This window comes from Tachyglossus aculeatus, chromosome X3 (assembly GCF_015852505.1).
Source record: "Tachyglossus aculeatus isolate mTacAcu1 chromosome X3, mTacAcu1.pri, whole genome shotgun sequence".
Lineage (NCBI taxonomy): Eukaryota > Metazoa > Chordata > Mammalia > Monotremata > Tachyglossidae > Tachyglossus > Tachyglossus aculeatus.
The window spans coordinates 15,892,043-15,909,485 of record NC_052099.1 but is presented as its reverse complement, the minus strand read 5'-3'; the positions used below and the strand labels follow the sequence as shown (position 1 = coordinate 15,909,485).

General features: G+C 47.4%; 1 protein-coding gene across 1 annotated transcript; it reads left to right on the top strand.

Moving 5' to 3' along the window:
• The first annotated feature begins 1,320 nt into the window (after positions 1-1,320).
• On the top strand, positions 1,321-10,500 carry LOC119948782 (putative olfactory receptor 14L1). The gene is made up of 4 exons (XM_038770277.1): positions 1,321-1,326; positions 8,313-9,249; positions 9,987-9,994; positions 10,405-10,500. Exons 1-4 carry the CDS (start codon positions 1,321-1,323, stop codon positions 10,498-10,500), a joined length of 1,047 nt encoding a protein of 348 aa, XP_038626205.1.
• The last annotated feature ends 6,943 nt before the right edge of the window (positions 10,501-17,443 follow it).

Below are 17,443 nucleotides of genomic sequence, written 5' to 3'. Positions count from 1 at the left end.
CTGCACACCATAAGTGCTCAATAAATATGACAATGAAATACGATTGAATGATATGTTACCTTTGGACATTTGATATTTGCCCCACCCTCAACCCCACAGAACTTATGTACATATCTTTAAATGATATATCAGAAATTATTTATTGATGTTAATGTCTGTCTTGTCTCCCACCTCTGGATTGTAGCCTTTAAGGGCAGATGACATGTCTGCAGATTCTGTGGCATTTTAATAATAATAATAATGATAACAATTAACAATTATGGAATTTGTTTAAGTGCTTACTGGGTGCCAGGCACTGTACTAAGCGCTGGGGAGGATACAAGCAAATCAGGTTGGACACAGTCCCTGTCCCACTTAGGGCTCACAGTCTTAATCCCCATTTCACAGATGAGGTAACTGAGGCACAGAGAAGTGAAGTGACTTGCCCAAGGCCACACAGCCGAGAAGTGGCAGAGCTGGGATTAGAACCCATGACCTTCTACCTCCCAGGCTTGTGCTCTATCCACTACGCCACGCTGCTTCCCATACTCTCCCAAACACGTAGTACAGTTCTCTTCACATAGTAAGCACTCAATAAATATCATTGGTTGATTAATTGAACAATTCTGGGCTCTAAGCTCATGACATCTCTTAACTCTCCCTATCTCCATCCTTCCCTTTCGTATCTCTTATCTTTATCCTTCCCTGAACCCAGGTTCCCAGAAAGGCCAATCCCACTGTCTTTTCCAGTGGGATTAATTAGATTCTGAAAACCCAAGTCCATCCCTAGGGCTACTTCCTTGGAACCCTGGGATTAAAGTCTCCAGAAACACCAGGTAAGAAGTATGGTCCTCAGCCACTGAAGTCTTCACCCGTGGCGATCTTCAAAGACAAAACAACTGGGTTCATCTGTAGCCTGGCCCAGTCGTCCAGGTCTTCGAAGTGTTTCCACTGTAGCAAAAGGATGGAGAAGGCCCCACTCCATTCCCAGTGATTTTCATCCTCCCAGCGCCCACGGCTTCAAATCAACTGTATTTTCCAACCTCTTCACCGGCTATCTCAGTGATGATGGGATCACCGGGGCAAAAGGATTGGAAGAGACATGTGAGTTGAAGATCTTGGTACCCAGAAAGGTATAAGGGGGTTAGAAAAAGATTCCAATTCACCACTGCTACTCGTTTCTTAGAGCTGTAGGCGTCAGCATGTCCTGTCAGGTTAGGTCACCACTTCCTGTTTCCAGTTGGAGCCTGATGATGTGCAGACAGGTGGGGAGCAAAATAGGAAATTTCCTGATTATTTGTTTGGTTACGATGTGGTCCAGAGAGTCTTTCAAATTCAAGGATGAAGGTGAGGGGAGACATGAGTCTATAAGAAGTGCCATCACCGGGTCAGACAATTGCTCATCCAGCCCAGATTTACGTCTCTGGATTTTAATTTTTTTAGCATTTTGTTAATCAATCGATCAGTGGTCTTTATTTATAGCTTACAGACACTGTACTAAGGACTGGGGCAATAATAATAATAATAATAATAATAATAATAATAATAATAATAATAATAATAATGATAATGGCATTTTATTAAGCGCTTAGTATGTGCAAAGCACTGTTCTTAGCGCTGGGGAGGTTACAAGGTGATCAGGTTGTCCCACGGAGGGCTCACAGTCTTCATCCCCATTTTACAGATGAGGTCACTGAGGCCCACAGAAGTTAAGTGACTTGCCCAAAGTCACACAGCTGACAATTGGCAGAGCCTGGATTTAAACCCATGATCTCTGCCTCCATAGCCCAGGGTCTTTTCCACTGAGCCACGCTGCATTGGAAACAGTCCATGTCCCGCATGGTCTCACAGTCTTATCCCTATTTCACAGATGAGTTAACTGAGACACAGAGAAGTGAAATGAGTTGCCCTAAGTCATAGAGCAGATACGTGGAGGAACTGGGATTAAAACACAGGTCCTTTGACTCCCATGCCAGTGGTCTTTCCATTAAGCCATATCACCTCCACCAGATGTAGCAACTAGAGGATTTGGGGAACAATAGAAATGTGGAATCGTATCCCGCTTGGATTACTATATCAGCCTCCTTGCTGACCTCCCAGCCTCTTGTCTTTCCCTACTCCAGTCCATACTTCATTCTGCTGCCCGGATCATTTTTCTATAAAAACATTCAGGACACGTCACCCTGCTCCTCAAAAAACTCCAGTGGTTGCCCATTCACCTCCACATCAAACAAAAACTCCTCTCCATTGGCTTTAAAGCACTCAGTCACCTCACCCCCTCCTACCTCACCTCGCTTTTCTCCTTCTACAACCCAGCCCGCACATTTTGCTCCTCTAGTGCTAACCTTCTCACTGTGCCTCCATCTCTCCTGTTTCACTGCCGCCCCGTAGCCCACGTCCTGCCTCTGGCCTGCGACGCCCTCCTTTGTCAAATCTGACAGCCAGTCTAACCCGCTTCAAAGCCTTACTGAAGGCACATATCCTCCAAGAGGCTTTCCCGAATGAGGCCCACTTTTCCTCATCTTCCACCCTCTTCAGCGTCGCCGTGACCTGGTCCCTTTGCTCTTCCACCCTCCCAGTTCCACAGCACTTATGTACATATCTGTAATTATATTTAGTCGTTCGTTCTTCCCCCTCCCAACCCCAAGCCACTTACGTACATATCTGTAATTTGATTTATTTGTTTTGATGTCTATCTCCCCCACGCTAGACTGTGAGCTCACTGTGGGCTGGGAATGTCTCTGCTTATTGTTGTATTGCACTTTCCCAAGCACTTAGTACAATGCTTTGTGCACAGTAATAATAATAAATAATGATTATTATGGTATTTGTTAAGCACTTACTATGTGCCAAACACTGTTCTAAGCACTGGGGTAGATACAAGGTGATCAGGTTGCCTCATGTGGGGCTCACAATCTTAATCCCCATTTTACAGATGAGGTACCTGAGGCACAGAGATGTCAAGTGGTTTGCCCTAGGTCACACAGCAGACGAGTGGCAGAGCCTGGATTAGTACCCACGTCCTCTGACTCCCAAGCCTGGGCTCTTTCCACCAAGCCACACTGCTTCTCTAAGTTCTCAGTACGTGCTCAATAAATGCAACTGAATGAATGAATGAATGAATGGACCTCTTTAGGATAGTGGAAGAAGCATGGCTTAGTGGAAAGTCCAGACTTGGGAGTCAGAGGACCTGAGTTCTCTTTCTGGCTCCCGCACTTATCGCTGTGTGACCTTGGACTAGTCCTTAAACGTCTCTGTGCCTCAGTTTCCTCAGCTGCAAAATGGAGATTCCATGCTTGTCCTCCCACCTATTTAGACCGTGAGCCCATGTGGGACAGGGACTGTGTTTGACCTGATTAACTTATATCTAAATGCTTGACACACAGTAAACACTTAACTGATACCCTAATTTTTATCATTATTATGCACTGAGAAATTCTGTAGGGCAGGAGGTTAGTTGTTGCTACTCTTCTTTGGCTTGTCCCTATAGGAAGGGAGACTTGCTATGCTGAAGGGTCTTCAAGGCTGATGTTCTGCCTTAGCATTTTTAAGAATGGTATTAAGTATTTACTATGTGCTAAGCACTATGCTAAATCCCAAGGCAGATAAAAAATCAGGTTGGACACATTCCCTTTCCACATAATGCTCACAGCCTAAGTAGGTGGGAGAACACGTATTAAACATCCATTTTGCAGGTAAGGGAACTGAGGCACAGAGAAGTTAAATGACTTGTCCAAGGTCACCCAGTAGACAAGTGGTTGTGCTGGGAGTAGAATCCAGGTTCTTTGGTTCCCGGGACCCTTTAGGCCATGCTGCTTCTCATCGCTGAACTAGGTGTTAGCCTAGTTCAAATGACAAGTATGGTAGGAAGCAGAGTGGGTGAAGTTGCTTCACCCTCTTTAGCAGACAGAAGAAAATAAAAGTGAATGTGTAATTACTGGGTCCCTCTGGGAGAACTAAAAGCTGATATTCAATGTTTATTTGTTTTACTAGTTCGGGACCCTAACAGACATGCTCAGAATTCTTTGTGCCAGGGAGGACACTTTGTGCTACAAGACTCTCCGTGAGTTTCCTAGGAACTTCAGGAGTTTCGAGGAGCAGCATGGCTTAATGGAAAGAGCACGGGCCAAGGAGCCAGAGGTTATGATCCATATGCCTGCTGTGTGACCTTGGGCAAGTCACTTCACATCTCTGTGCCTCAGTTCCCTCATTTTCAAAGTGGGGATTCAATACCTGTTTTCCATCCTACTTAGTCTGTGAAACCCATGTGGAACAGGGACTACATCTGACTTGATTACCTTGTATCCTCCCCAGAGTTTAAAAGAGTGCTTGACAAATAGTAAGTGCTTAAGAAATACTACAATTCTTTATCTCTACTCATCTGACCTATTCTGGGTAGTCTTTGAGGTTCATGCTCATATTCGTTTTCAGTTTCACAGCAAATGAAAAGCAAAAGGATTGTTCTCTACAATGCATGCATATGGACTGTAAACTCACTGGGGGCAGGGAATATGTCTCCCAACTCTGTTGTATTCTCTCAAGCGCTTAGCATAGTGCTCTGTGCATATCATATGCTCAATAAATATCATTGAATGAAAGGTTGAACGTGCTATCTGCCCATAAAATTCTTAAACCCTTAAGACCGTTTCAGGGTCACACCTGGAGAGTTTCCAGTACTCTACCGCTCTCAACTACGGGAGGGAGAGTCAAGCAGAGGCATACCAAATCCATCCCTAGCTTGGGCAGTAGCATGTGAGTGGAAGGCAATCTGCTACAAGTCAAAACTTACCTATGCTGGGCAGCAGCAGCTTGGGAGAGAGTAGAGCATGGAGATTCAAGTTAACTGCATGGGAAGAGGTAATGATAAACCACTTACTGAGAAAAATCTATGGATATACTACCAGAATGAATGCAGATGGAGTTGGGGCATTCGGGGAATGATTCATTCATTCATTCATTCAATCAAACACATTAATTGAGCGCTTACTGTGTGCAGACCACTGTACTAAGCGCATGGGAAGTACAAGTCGGCAACATATAGAGACGGTCCCTACCTACCAACGGTCTCACAGTCTAGAACGGGGAGACAGACAACAAAACAATACATGTAGGCAGGTATCAAAACCATCAGAATAAATACAGTTGTAGCTATATGCACATCATTAACAAAATAGAGTAGTAAATATGTACAAGTAAAATAAATATAGTAATAAATCTGTACAAATATTTACAAGTGCTGGAGGGAGAGGAAGGAGGTAGGGCGGGGGGGATGGGGAGGAGGAGAGGAAAAGGGGGACTCAGTCTGGGAAGGCCTCCTGGAGGAAGTGAGCTCCCAGTAAGGCTTTGAAGGGAGGAAGAGAGCTAGCTTGATAGATCTGTGGAGGGAGGGCATTCCAGGCCAGGGTAAGGACGTGAGCCAGGGGCTGATGGCAGGACAGGCAAGAATGAGGCTCAGTGAGGAGGTTAGTGGCAGAGGAGTGGAGGATGCGGGCTGGGCTGTAGAAGGAGAGAGGAGAGGTGAGGTAGGAGGGGTGAGGTGATGGAGAGCCTTGAAGCTGAGAGTGAGAAGTTTTACTTGATCTGTATGTTGACAGGCAACCACTGGAGATTTTTTAGTTGGGCAGTGACCTGCCCAGACATTTCTGTACAAAGATAATCCGGGCAGCGGAGTGAAGTACAGAATGAAGTGGGGACATCCAGGAGGATGTCACCTCCTCCAGGAGGCCTTCCCAGACTGAGCCCCTTCCTTCCTCTCCCCCTCGTCCCCCTCTCCATCCCCCCATCTTACCTCCTTCCCTTCCCCACAGCACCTGTATATATGTATATATGTTTGTACATATTTATTACTCTATTTATTTATTTATTTTACTTGTACATATCTATTCTATTTATTTTATTTTGTTAGTATGTTTGGTTTTGTTCTCTGTCTCCCCCTTTTAGACTGTGAGCCCACTGTTGGGTAGGGACTGTCTCTATATGTTGCCAATTTGTAATTCCCAAGCGCTTAGTACAGTGCTCTGCACATAGTAAGCGCTCAATAAATGCGATTGATGATGATGATGATGATGGGAGATCAGAGAGGAGACTGACGCAGTAATCCAGTTGAGACGGGGTGAGAGATTGAACCAGCAAGGTAGCGGTTTGGATGGAGAGGAAAGGGCGGATCTTGGAGATGTTGTGGAGGTGAGAACGACAGGTTTTGGTGCCGGACTGGATGTGTGGGGTGAATGAGACTACGGAGTCAAGGATGACACCAAGGTTGCGGGCTTGTGAGACAGAAAGGGTGGTAATGGCCTCTACAGTGACGGGAATGTTAGGGAGAGGTCAGGGATTGGGAGAGAAGAGAAGAAGCTCAGTCTTCGACATATTGAGTTTTAGATAGCGGGCAGATATCCAGATGGAGATGTTCTGAAGGCAGGAGGAGATACGAGCCTGGAGGGAGGGAGAGAAAGCAGGGGCAGGGATGTAGATTTGGGTATCATCAGCGTAGGGATGGTAGTCGAAGCTGTGGGAGCGAATGAGTTCACCAAGGGAGTGAGTGTAGATAGAGAACAGAAGGGGACCGAGAACTGACCCTTGAGGAACCCCTACAGTAAAGGGATGGGAGGGGCAGGAGTAGCCCGCAAAGGAGACTGAGAATGAATGGCCGGAGAGATGAGGAGAGCCAGGAGAGGACGGGGTCTGTGAATCCAAGGTTGGATAGCGTGTTGAGAAGAAGGGGGTGGTCCACAGTGTCAAAGGCAGCTGAGAGGTCGAGGAGGTTTAGGATGCAGTAGGAGCCATTGGATTTGGCAAGAAGAAGGTCATTGGTGACCTTTGAGAGGGCAGCCTTGGTGGAGTGTAGAAAACGGAAGCCAGTTTGGAGGGGACCTAGGAGAGAGTTGGGGTTGAGGAATTCGAGTGCAGCGAGTGTAGATGACTAGTTCTAGGAGTTTGGAAAGGAAGGGTACGAGGGAGATAGGGCGATAACTATAAGGGGTAGTAGGATCAAGAGAGGGTTTCTTAGGATGGGGGAGACGTGGGCATGTTTGAAGGCAGAGGAGAAGGAACCAGTGGAGAGTGAGCAGTTGAGGATGGAAGTTAAGGAGAGGAGGAGGGAAGGGGCGAGAGTTTTCATAAGATGGGAGGGAATGGGGTCTGAAGCACAGGTGGATGGAGTAGCACTTGAGAGTAGGAAGGACATCTCATCTGAATATACTGCTGGGAAGGATGGGAGAGTAGCGGAGAGAGTCGAGAGCGGGAGGGATGGACAAGGGGGAGGAGTAACTTTGGGGAGCTCAGACCTGATGGAGTTAATTTTATTAATGAAGGAGGAGGCCAAATCTTTGGGGGTGAGGGATGGAGGAGGGAGTGGAACAGGGGGCTTGAGGAGGGAGTTAAATATACAGAACAGCTTATGGAGATGATGGGCATGGGTGTCAATAAGGGAGGAAAAATGCTTTTGCCTGGCAGAGGAGAGGGCAGACTTAAGGCAGGAAAGGATAAATTTAAAGTGAACAAGAATGGCTTGGTGTTTAGAGTTTTGCCAGCAGCGTTCAGCAACTCGAGCAGAAGAGCCAAGGAGGCAGACAGTGGCAGTGATCCAAGGCTGTGGGTTGGTGTGAGAGCAGCGAAGGGAAAGAGGAGTGAGCTAGCTGAGTTGAGAAGAGAGGGTGGAGTTGAGAGCAGTAATCTGGTCATCAAGAGTGTGTCTATGACGTCGTTATGGGTCGGAGATGACTCGACAACATAAGACAATTGACAAGAGTGACATAAACATATTTAGACCTAGCGCAATAAAAATCAATGATTGGATGTACAACCAATCAACGGTATTTATTGAGCACTTACTGCTTGGAAAAGGAAAAAACAACAGAGTTGGTAGATATTTTCCCTGCCCACAAGAAGCTTTCACTTTAGAGGAAACAGGACATGAGAGAAGCAGCGTGGTCTAGTGGAAAGAACCCGGACCTGGGGGTCAGGAGATCTGGTTTCTATTCCTGGCTTCACCACTTGTCTGCTGGGCTAGCTTTGCCAAGTCACTCAACTTCTCTGAGCCTCAGTTCCCTCATCTGCAAAATGGGGATTAAAAACCTGTTCTCCTTCCTACTTGGACTGTGAGCCCTGTGTGGGACCTGATTATCTTTTATCTACCCTAGCACATAGTAATGTGCCTGGCAAAGAGTAAGCATTTACAAATACCACAATTATTATTATCACTATCATGACAAATGAAGTGTTCTCTGAGAGGGAATAAACATTCTTCTTATTTTCTTCAGTCTTCCAATAGCTCCAGAACTGTTTTGGAAAAGCATTGCCTTTTCACTCTCATTTTCAAAGCTATTATTCCCCAGGGTGCCCACAGCTTGGCTGTAGAAGGAATGTCCAACATCACCATGGTGACAGAATTCCTCCTGCTGGGGTTCTCAGAGGTCCGGGAGCTGCAGCTGGTCCACGCAGCACTGTTCCTCCTTGTCTACCTGGCGGCCCTGATGGGGAATCTCCTCATCGTCACCGTCACCACCCTCGACCAGCACCTCCACACCCCCATGTACTTCTTCCTCAGGAACCTGGCCCTCATCGATCTCTGCTTCATCTCCGTCACCGTCCCCAAGTCCGTTGTCAACTCCCTGACCAACAACAGATCCATCTCTTTCCTGGGATGTGTTTTACAAGTCTTATTCTTCATATCTTTGGCATCCACTGAAATTATCTTGCTCACTGTAATGTCCCACGACCGCTATGCCGCTATCTGCCACCCCTTGCACTACGAGGCCATCATGAACAGAGGAGCATGTGGTAAGATGGCAGCCACCTCCTGGCTCAGCGGGGGCCTCTCTGGCCTCATGCACATGGCTGCCACCTTCTCCAAGCCCTTCTGTGGATCAAATGTGATCCATCATTTCTTCTGTGATGCTCCCCTCCTCCTGGCCCACGCTGACTCCACTGTGATCCTTAGAGAAGTCGAAGTTGCAACCTTCACTACAGGCGTCGCTCTGTTCTGCTTTGTTTCCATCATCGTTTCTTACATCCGTATCTTCTCTGTCGTGCTGAAGATACCGACGGTGGAGGGCCAGTCCAAAGCCTTCTCTACCTGCTTACCCCACCTGGTCGTCGTCACTCTTTTCCTCTCCACGGGAGCCTTTGCCTTTCTAAATCCGAATTCCAATGGTCCTTCAGGGTTGGATTTGTTTCTTTCCGTGTTCTATTCCATAGTGCCTCCAGCCACGAACCCCATCATCTACAGCTTCAGGAACAGAGAGCTGAAAGCCAGTCTGGGAAGGATGTTAGGTGGGACAAGGTCCAACAAGTAGGAAATGTTTGCTCATCCATTAGTCCTTTAGACTGTAGACTCACTGTGGGCAGGGAACGTGTCTAACAATTCTGTTGTACTGGACTCTTCCAAGAAGCAGCATGGCCTAGTGAAAAGAGCATGGGCCGGGGAATCAAAGGTTGTGTGGTCTAATCCTGGCTCCACCTCTTTCCGCTGTATAACCATGGGCAAGTCACCTAACTTCTCTGTGCCTCAGTTACCTCATCTGTAAAATGGGGATTAAGACTGTGAGCCCCATGTGGAACAGGGACTGTGTAGAACCTGATCACCTTGTAACTACCCCGGGGCTTAGAACAGTACTTGGCACTTAGGAATCACTTACCAAATATCACAATTATGATTATAATTGCCTTTTGTGCTACTAAATAAAATTGTGGTATTATGAGTGGATCTCTATACTAAATACTGCGGGAGATGCAAGATAATCAGGTCCCACATGGGGCTCACAGTCTAAGTAGGAGGGATAGCAGGTATTGAAACTTCATTTGGCAGATGAGAGAACTGAAGCACCGAGAAGTGAAGTGACTTGCCCAAGATCACACAGCAGACAAGTGGAGGAGTCAGGCTTAGAATTCAGATCATCTGACTCCCAGGCCCAGGTTCTTTACATTGGACTATGCTGCTTCTCTAAGAAGAAGTGACTGAGAACTCGAAACTTATCAGACTCAGGAAAGCTGCTTGGGTCTCTCAACAGCTACCCGGGTGAGATTTTTCCCCCTTTCAGCCTTCTCTTCCAGCCCAGCTCCCTGTTCTTTAGCCAAGACAAATCATAAATCTCCATGAAACATAGCCCTCACTGATGCCGCAATTACTTTCAAGATCCACTGGTAGTTGGCCAATGAATAGCAGTTAGTCCACCTGACTGACCCCTTAGTCAGTTGACTGATCCATCAGTATGGAATCAGTCATATTCCATTACTGTTCTACATATCTCCAATATTCTTGCCCCGACCTTTGACAATGATGAGGGAAATCTCTCTTTACTTGTTTTGACTGGCTCTGATTGGATCATGGTGGAGATGAGCGTTTCAGGCCTCATTACATGTCTTGCCCTTGTCTGTTTCATTTCCATGACCATCTCTTACGTCTGCATCTTCTCATTTGTGCTGAAGATGCGGTCCTCAGAGAGCCGGTCCAAAGCCTTCTCCACCTGTCTGCCCCATCTCATTGTCGTGACCTTCTTCCTCTCCACCGGTTCCTTCGATTAACCAAAACCACCCTCCGACTCTCCCTCTTTTCAAGACCTGCTGGTGTCTGTGTTCCACAGGGTGGTGACCCCCGCACTGAACCCCCTTATCTACAGCCTAGGAGCAGTGACATGATGGCTGCTCTGGAGAAGATACTGGGAGGGGAAGTGCTCACATAGAATGGAATATGGTTTTGCTTTCAATAGCTGTTTTCTGATTTATTGCATGGTGTCTTATTGATCAGCAAATGCGGGAGAGGGGAGAATGTTGCAATATAAAGTAAAACTATAGTGGGATTACCTATATGCATGTAAGGCAGAAGTAGAAATGGTGTGACATTGGATAAAATGCAGGGCTGGGAGTTAGAGGACCTGGGTTCTTATCCGGGCTCTGCCACCTGTCTTCTGTGTGACCTTAGGCATGTCACTGAACTTCTGCGGTCCCCAGTTACTTCATCTGGAAAATGGAAATTAAGATATGAGCCCCATGTGGGAAATAGAGTGCTCCCAACCTGATTATCTTGTGTGTACCACAGCACGCAGTACAGTGCTCTGTACACAGTAAATAACAATAAATACACTGGAATGATTGATTTATTCGTGTATATATGTACTATGGGCCCGGGGATTGTGTGAATATCAAGTTATTAAAGGTTTCAGAACTAAACACATTCGGCTTGGGTCTTTTGACCATCTATTCTGTCCTTGTGATTTTCCGCAGATTGCAGAGAAGGATCTTCAATGGCATTCATTCATTCAATAGTATTTACTGAACCCTTACTGTGTGCAGAGTACTGTACTAAGGCATTACTGTCCATCTCTCCCATCTCTGTTTCCTCATCTCTTTGTCTTCCGGTCCCTCTGCCTCTGGCTTTTCTCCCCTGCCTCCCCCTCCTTCCCTGTCTCTCAGTCTATTTCCCCCCATCTCCCACATCCCTCTGCCACTTTTTTTTCTGTCTGTGCCTCTTCCTATCTCTCCCCACCTGAAGGCCGCCCTGTGGAAGATTTTCTCCGGCAACTTCATTTCCGGAATGAACAGACACTCTCTCTTGCCAGGGTAATAGGAATGTGGAGGGATTCACTTGAGGGAAATAGTGTGGCCTGGTGAAGAGCCTGAGCCCGGGAGGCAGAGGACCTGAGGTCTAATTCTGCCTCCGCTACTTGCCTGCTGTGTGTCCTTGGGCAACTCACTTCACTTCTCTGTGCCTTAGTTCTCTCATCTGCAACGTGGGGATGCAATACCTGTCCTCCCTCCTACTTAGACTGTGAGCCCGGTGTGGGACAGGGACTGTGTCCTTTGATGATCTTGTATCTACCCCAGTGCTTAGTAAAGAGCTTGGCATATAGTAAGGTCTTAGCTAATACCACTATTGTTATATTAATGGAGAACTCTAGTCTCACTGGTCTACAGATCAGAGCTTTCCTATAGGCCTTCCTCCCTCAACCTTTCCCAACCCTCTATTTCCTCTCATTCATTTTTAAATGGTATTTCTTGAACACTTACTATTTGCTGGGCACTGTACTAAGTTCTAGGGTAGACATGACCTAATTGGGTTTGCCACAATCCATGTCTCACATAATAGTAATAATAATAATAATAATAATAATGGTATTTGCTAAGCACTTACTATGTGCCAAGCACTGTTCTAAGATCTGGGGTAGATACAAGGTAATCAGGTTGTCCCACATGGGGTTAACAGTCTTAATCTCCATTAATGAGATAACTGAGGCCCAGAGAAGTTAAGTGACTTGCCCAAAGTCGTACAGCTGACATTTGAGGAAGCTGGGATTAGAACCCATGACCTCTGACTCCCAAGCCCGTGCTCCTCCCACTTAAGAACACTGCTTCACAAGGTCTCACAGTTAAAATCTCCTTTTCACAGATGAGGTAAATGAGGCCCAGAGAAGTAAAGTTACTTGCTCAAGGTCACCCAGCAGACAAGTGGCAGAGTCAGGATTAGAACCCAGGATCTTTGACTCCCAGGCACGTGCTCTTTCCACAAGGTCGTGCTGCGTCTCAACAATGGAACTCCTCATAATGTGAGCCATTTGAACAAAGATTAACCAATAGTTTAATACCATTCATTATTAGAGAACATAGCACAAAATGGAATTTCATATTCTTTCTCCGTGTGTTCTGGAACAAATGCTACTTTATAACATGTAAATAGAAGAGAAAATCTACTCACTTTGAAACTCTTCCTAGCTCCACAACAATTATGTACATATCTTTGTACTCTACTACATTCTCTATCTGTAATTGATCCTAATTTCTATTTCCCCATGAATGCTGTAAACTCCCTGTGAACGGGTATTGCACCCACCAACTCTATTATATTGTACTTTCCCAATCATTTAGTACAGTGTCTGCACATAGTAAGCATTCAATAAATACTAGTGTATGATTGTTCTAATATTTTAATTTGGCACATTCCTTCAGTGAAAGAGATAAAGATGAGACATGGAATCGAAGAAGCGATGTTTACAACCTATGGCTAATGGAAAGCCAAATGGACTAGTGAAAGAGAGTGAGTGGAATTTCATAGCCTTAATTTATTGGTTTTAATCAATGTCTGTCTCCCTTTCTAGACTAACCTCGTGGGGGGCAAGGAATATGTCCGTTATATTGTTATATCATACTCTCCAAGGCTCTTAGTACAGTACTCTGCACACCTTAAGTGCTCAATAAATACTATTGATTGACTGATTGATTGGATGAGGGAGGTGGGAAGGGGGCAGAGGTGAAAGGGACAGGATCAGGGGCCAGTCTGGGGACTGACTCAGGATTGATATTCCCCCTCCCACCCAACTAGGGTTTTGTCAGAGATACTGGGCAGACCTTTAGCGATAGGCCTCTTTCTCCCTCCACCTGCCGGATGCACTGCCCTTGGCCTTCTCCTGGGGAAGGAGATTGGTGTTCTGCTCAAATGAGCTCAGGACTGACCACGGAAAGTAGTCTGTGGGCCAAGGGAAAAGAAGGAACATGGATGATTTGGGAGCTGATGCGGGAAATCAACTCACTCAAAACAGTGCCCTCTGGGGGATGCCCCTGGCATCATGTGTCAGTGCAGATGAGCTGCACCCAGACTCTCGCCCTAGTGTGCCCAAAACCCACAGTTTGACCCCGGAGGTCTTACCTAATCGTGCCCAAATTAAGGATTCCCCTGCCACCTCAGGAGCCGCCCTCTGGTCATCCTGTCTGGCCTCAGCAGGATCATATAGATGCCCAAAGATTCAGCCGAGGAACCCGGTGCCAGAGTCTAGGATGGAGAAGACGTCCACAACCACTGAGGCCTTGCCCCTGGTGCTCAGGGAGGTGGGCAGGAAGGAGACCCAGACGCTGCAGACCATCAGCATGCTGAATGTGATGAACTTGGAATTGTTGAAGCTGTCCAACAGCTTCCTGACCAGGAAGGCCACCATGAGGTTGACGAGGGCCAGGAGCCCCATGTAACCCAGGATGCAGTAGAAGGCGGTGGCTGAACCCTCGTTGCACTGGACGACGATGATCCCGGCCTCGGATACCGTGTCTAAGTCGGTGAACGGAGGGGAGGTCCCCACCCAGAAAATGCAGATGCCCACTTGGCAACAAAGAGACTCAGATGGATGGAGAAACTGCTTTCAAAAGACTGGAATGTGTCTACCAAGTCTGTTGTATACTACTCTCCCAAGGCCTTAGTCCAGTGCTCTGCACACAGTCAGTGCCCAATAAATACTGGATTGACTGGAATGATAAAATTGGTTCAGTCTGCCCAGTTACTTGAGCACTTGGATTAGTACCATATATTCCCCTCGACCCTGCTCAGCACCATAGTCCTTCTGGCCATAACCACAATTTATTTCAATGCCTGACTCCCTCTCTAGAATTTAAGCTCCTTGAAGACAGGGAATGTATCTACCAACTATTATATCATACTATCCCAAGCCCTCAGTACAGTGCTCTGCACAAAGTAAGTGCTCACTTAATATCGTTGATAATTGATTGATTGTGGGCTGGGAACATAGCTAACAACTCTATTGTTGTCTACTCTCCCAAGCACTTAGAATAGTGCTCTGCACATGGTAGTTGCTTACTTACTACTATTTATTGATTAATTGATTGATGACAGGGGAATGAAGGAACCCTCCCGAAATGCTGTGGACCAGGCACAGAATCCAACCCTGAGGAGACACTGGGACACAAAGGAGGCTGGAGATCCCAACTGCTTCATGCCTCCCACCTCCAGCCTGGCCTAGCCGATGGAGCCGGGGGCTGGAAGTCAGGAGGACCTGGGTTCTAATATCAGCTTCACCACTTGCCTGCTGGGTGAATTTGGGCAAGTCATTTCACTTCTCTTTGCCTCAGCTACCTCATCTGTAAAATGAGGATGAAGACTGTGAGCCCCAAGTGGCACAACCTAATTACCTTGTGTCTACCCTAGCGCTTAGAACAGTGCTCGGCACATAGTAAGCACTTAACAAATGCCATCATTATTATTACTATTATGCATTCAGCACAGTCATAAGCACTAGGGGGGATACAAGTTAATTGGGTTGGACACAATCCCTGTCCCACTCGGGGCTAACAGTGGGATCCAACACACACATCTTTTCTGTTCTGCCCCTGCCTACTTCCCAGTCCTGACCCTAGGAACCTCTAATGAAGGGAAGACTTATTCCTGGTTGCCGGTACCCTAGCTCCCCGGATGATGTGAAGGTGATGGCCACCCCTAACAGCAGTAGCCAAGAAGACTTCTCTTCATCCTGCTGGGCTCCTCTGACTGGCCCCGGCTCAAGCGGGTCCTCTAAATTGCTTTGCACATAGTAAGCGCTTAACAAATGCTATTATTATTATTATCATCTTGATGGCTTACGTCCTGACCCTGGTGGGCAATGCGGCCATTATCCTGGTGTCCTGGATGGACCCCCGGCTCCGCCTGACCATGAACTTCTTCCTGACTAACCTTTCCTTCCTGGACCTCTGCTTCACCACCAGCTCCATTCCTCGGAGAAGCAGCGTGGCTCAGTGGAAAGAGCCCGGGCATTGGAGTCAGAGGTCACGGGTTCAAATCCCGGCTCCGCCAATTGTCAGCTGTGTGACTTTGGGCAAGCCACTTCAATCAATCAATCAATCAATCGTATTTATTGAGCGCTTACTATGTGCAGAGCACTGTACTAAGCGCTTGGGAAGTACAAATTGGCAACACATAGAGACAGTCCCTACCCAACAGTGGGCTCACAGTCTAAAAGGGGGAGACAGAGAACAGAACCAAACATACCAACAAAATAAAATAAATAGGATAGAAATGTACAAGTAAAATAAATAAATAAGTAAATAAATAGAGTAATAAATATGTACAACCATATATACATATATACAGGTGCTGTGGGGAAGGGAAGGAGGTAAGATGGGGGGATGGAGAGGGGGACGAGGGGGAGAGGAAGGAAGGGGCTCAGTCTGGGAAGGCCTCCTGGAGGAGGTGAGCTCTCAGCAGGGCCTTGAAGGGAGGAAGAGAGCTAGCTTGGCGGAGGGGCAGAGGGAGGGCATTGCAGGCCCGGGGGATGACGTGGGCCGGGGGTCGATGGCGGGACAGGCAAGAGGGAGGTACAGTGAGGAGATTAGCGGTGGAGGAGCGGAGGGTGCGGACTGGGCTGTAGAAGGAGAGAAGGGAGGTGAGGTAGGAGGGGGGCGAGGTGATGGAGAGCCTTGAAGCCGAGGGTGAGGAGTTTCTGCCTGATGCGCAGATTGATTGGTAGCCACTGGAGATTTTTGAGGAGGGGAGTAATATGCCCAGAGCGTTTCTGGACAAAGATAATCCGGGCAGCAGCATGAAGTATGGATTGAAGTGGAGAGAGACACGAGGATGGGAGATCAGAGAGAAGGCTGGTGCAGTAGTCCAGACGGGATAGGATGAGAGCTTGAATGAGCAGGGTAGCGGTTTGGATGGAGAGGAAAGGGCGGATCTTGGCAATGTTGTGGAGCTGAGACCGGCAGGTTTTGGTGACGGCTTGGATGTGAGGGGTGAATGAGAGAGCGGAGTCGAGGATGACACCAAGGTTGCGGGCTTGTGAGACGGGAAGGATGGTAGTGCCGTCAACAGAGATGGGAAAGTCAGGGAGAGGACAAGGTTTGGGAGGGAAGACAAGGAGCTCAGTCTTCGACATGCTGAGCTTTAGGTGGCAGGCGGACATCCAGATGGAGACGTCCTGAAGGCAGGAGGAGATGCGAGCCTGGAGGGAGGGGGAGAGAGCAGGGGCAGAGATGTAGATCTGGGTGTCATCAGCGTAGAGATGATAGTTGAAGCCGTGGGAGCGAATGAGGTCACCAAGGGAGTGAGTGTAGATTGAGAACAGAAGGGGACCAAACACTGAACCTTGGGGAACCCCCACAGTAAGAGGATGGGAGGGGGAGGAGGAGCCTGCAAAAGAGACTGAGAAAGAACGACCGGAGAGATAAGAGGAGAACCAGGAGAGGACAGAGTCTGTGAAGCCAAGGTCAGATAGCGTGTTGAGGAGAAGGGGGTGGTCCACAGTGTCAAAGGCAGCTGAGAGGTCGAGGAGGATTAGGACAGAATATGAACCGTTGGATTTGGCAAGCAGGAGGTCATTGGTGACCTTTGAGAGGGCAGTTTCCGTGGAATGAAGGGGACGGAAGCCAGACTGGAGGGGGTCGAGGAGAGAGTTGTTGTTGAGGAATTCTAGGCAGCGCGTGTAGACAACTCGTTCAAGGAGTTTGGAAAGGAATGGTAGGAGGGATATGGGACGATAACTAGAAGGTGAGGTGGGGTCAAGAGAGGGTTTTTTTAGGATGGGAGAGACATGGGCATGTTTGAAGGCGGAGGGGAAGGAACCAGTGGAGAGTGAGTGGTTGAAGATGGAAGTTAAGGAGGGGAGAAGGGATGGAGCGAGAGATTTCATAAGATGAGAGGGAATGGGGTCAGAAGCACAGGTGGCCGGAGTAGCACTTGAGAAGAGGGAGGAGAGTT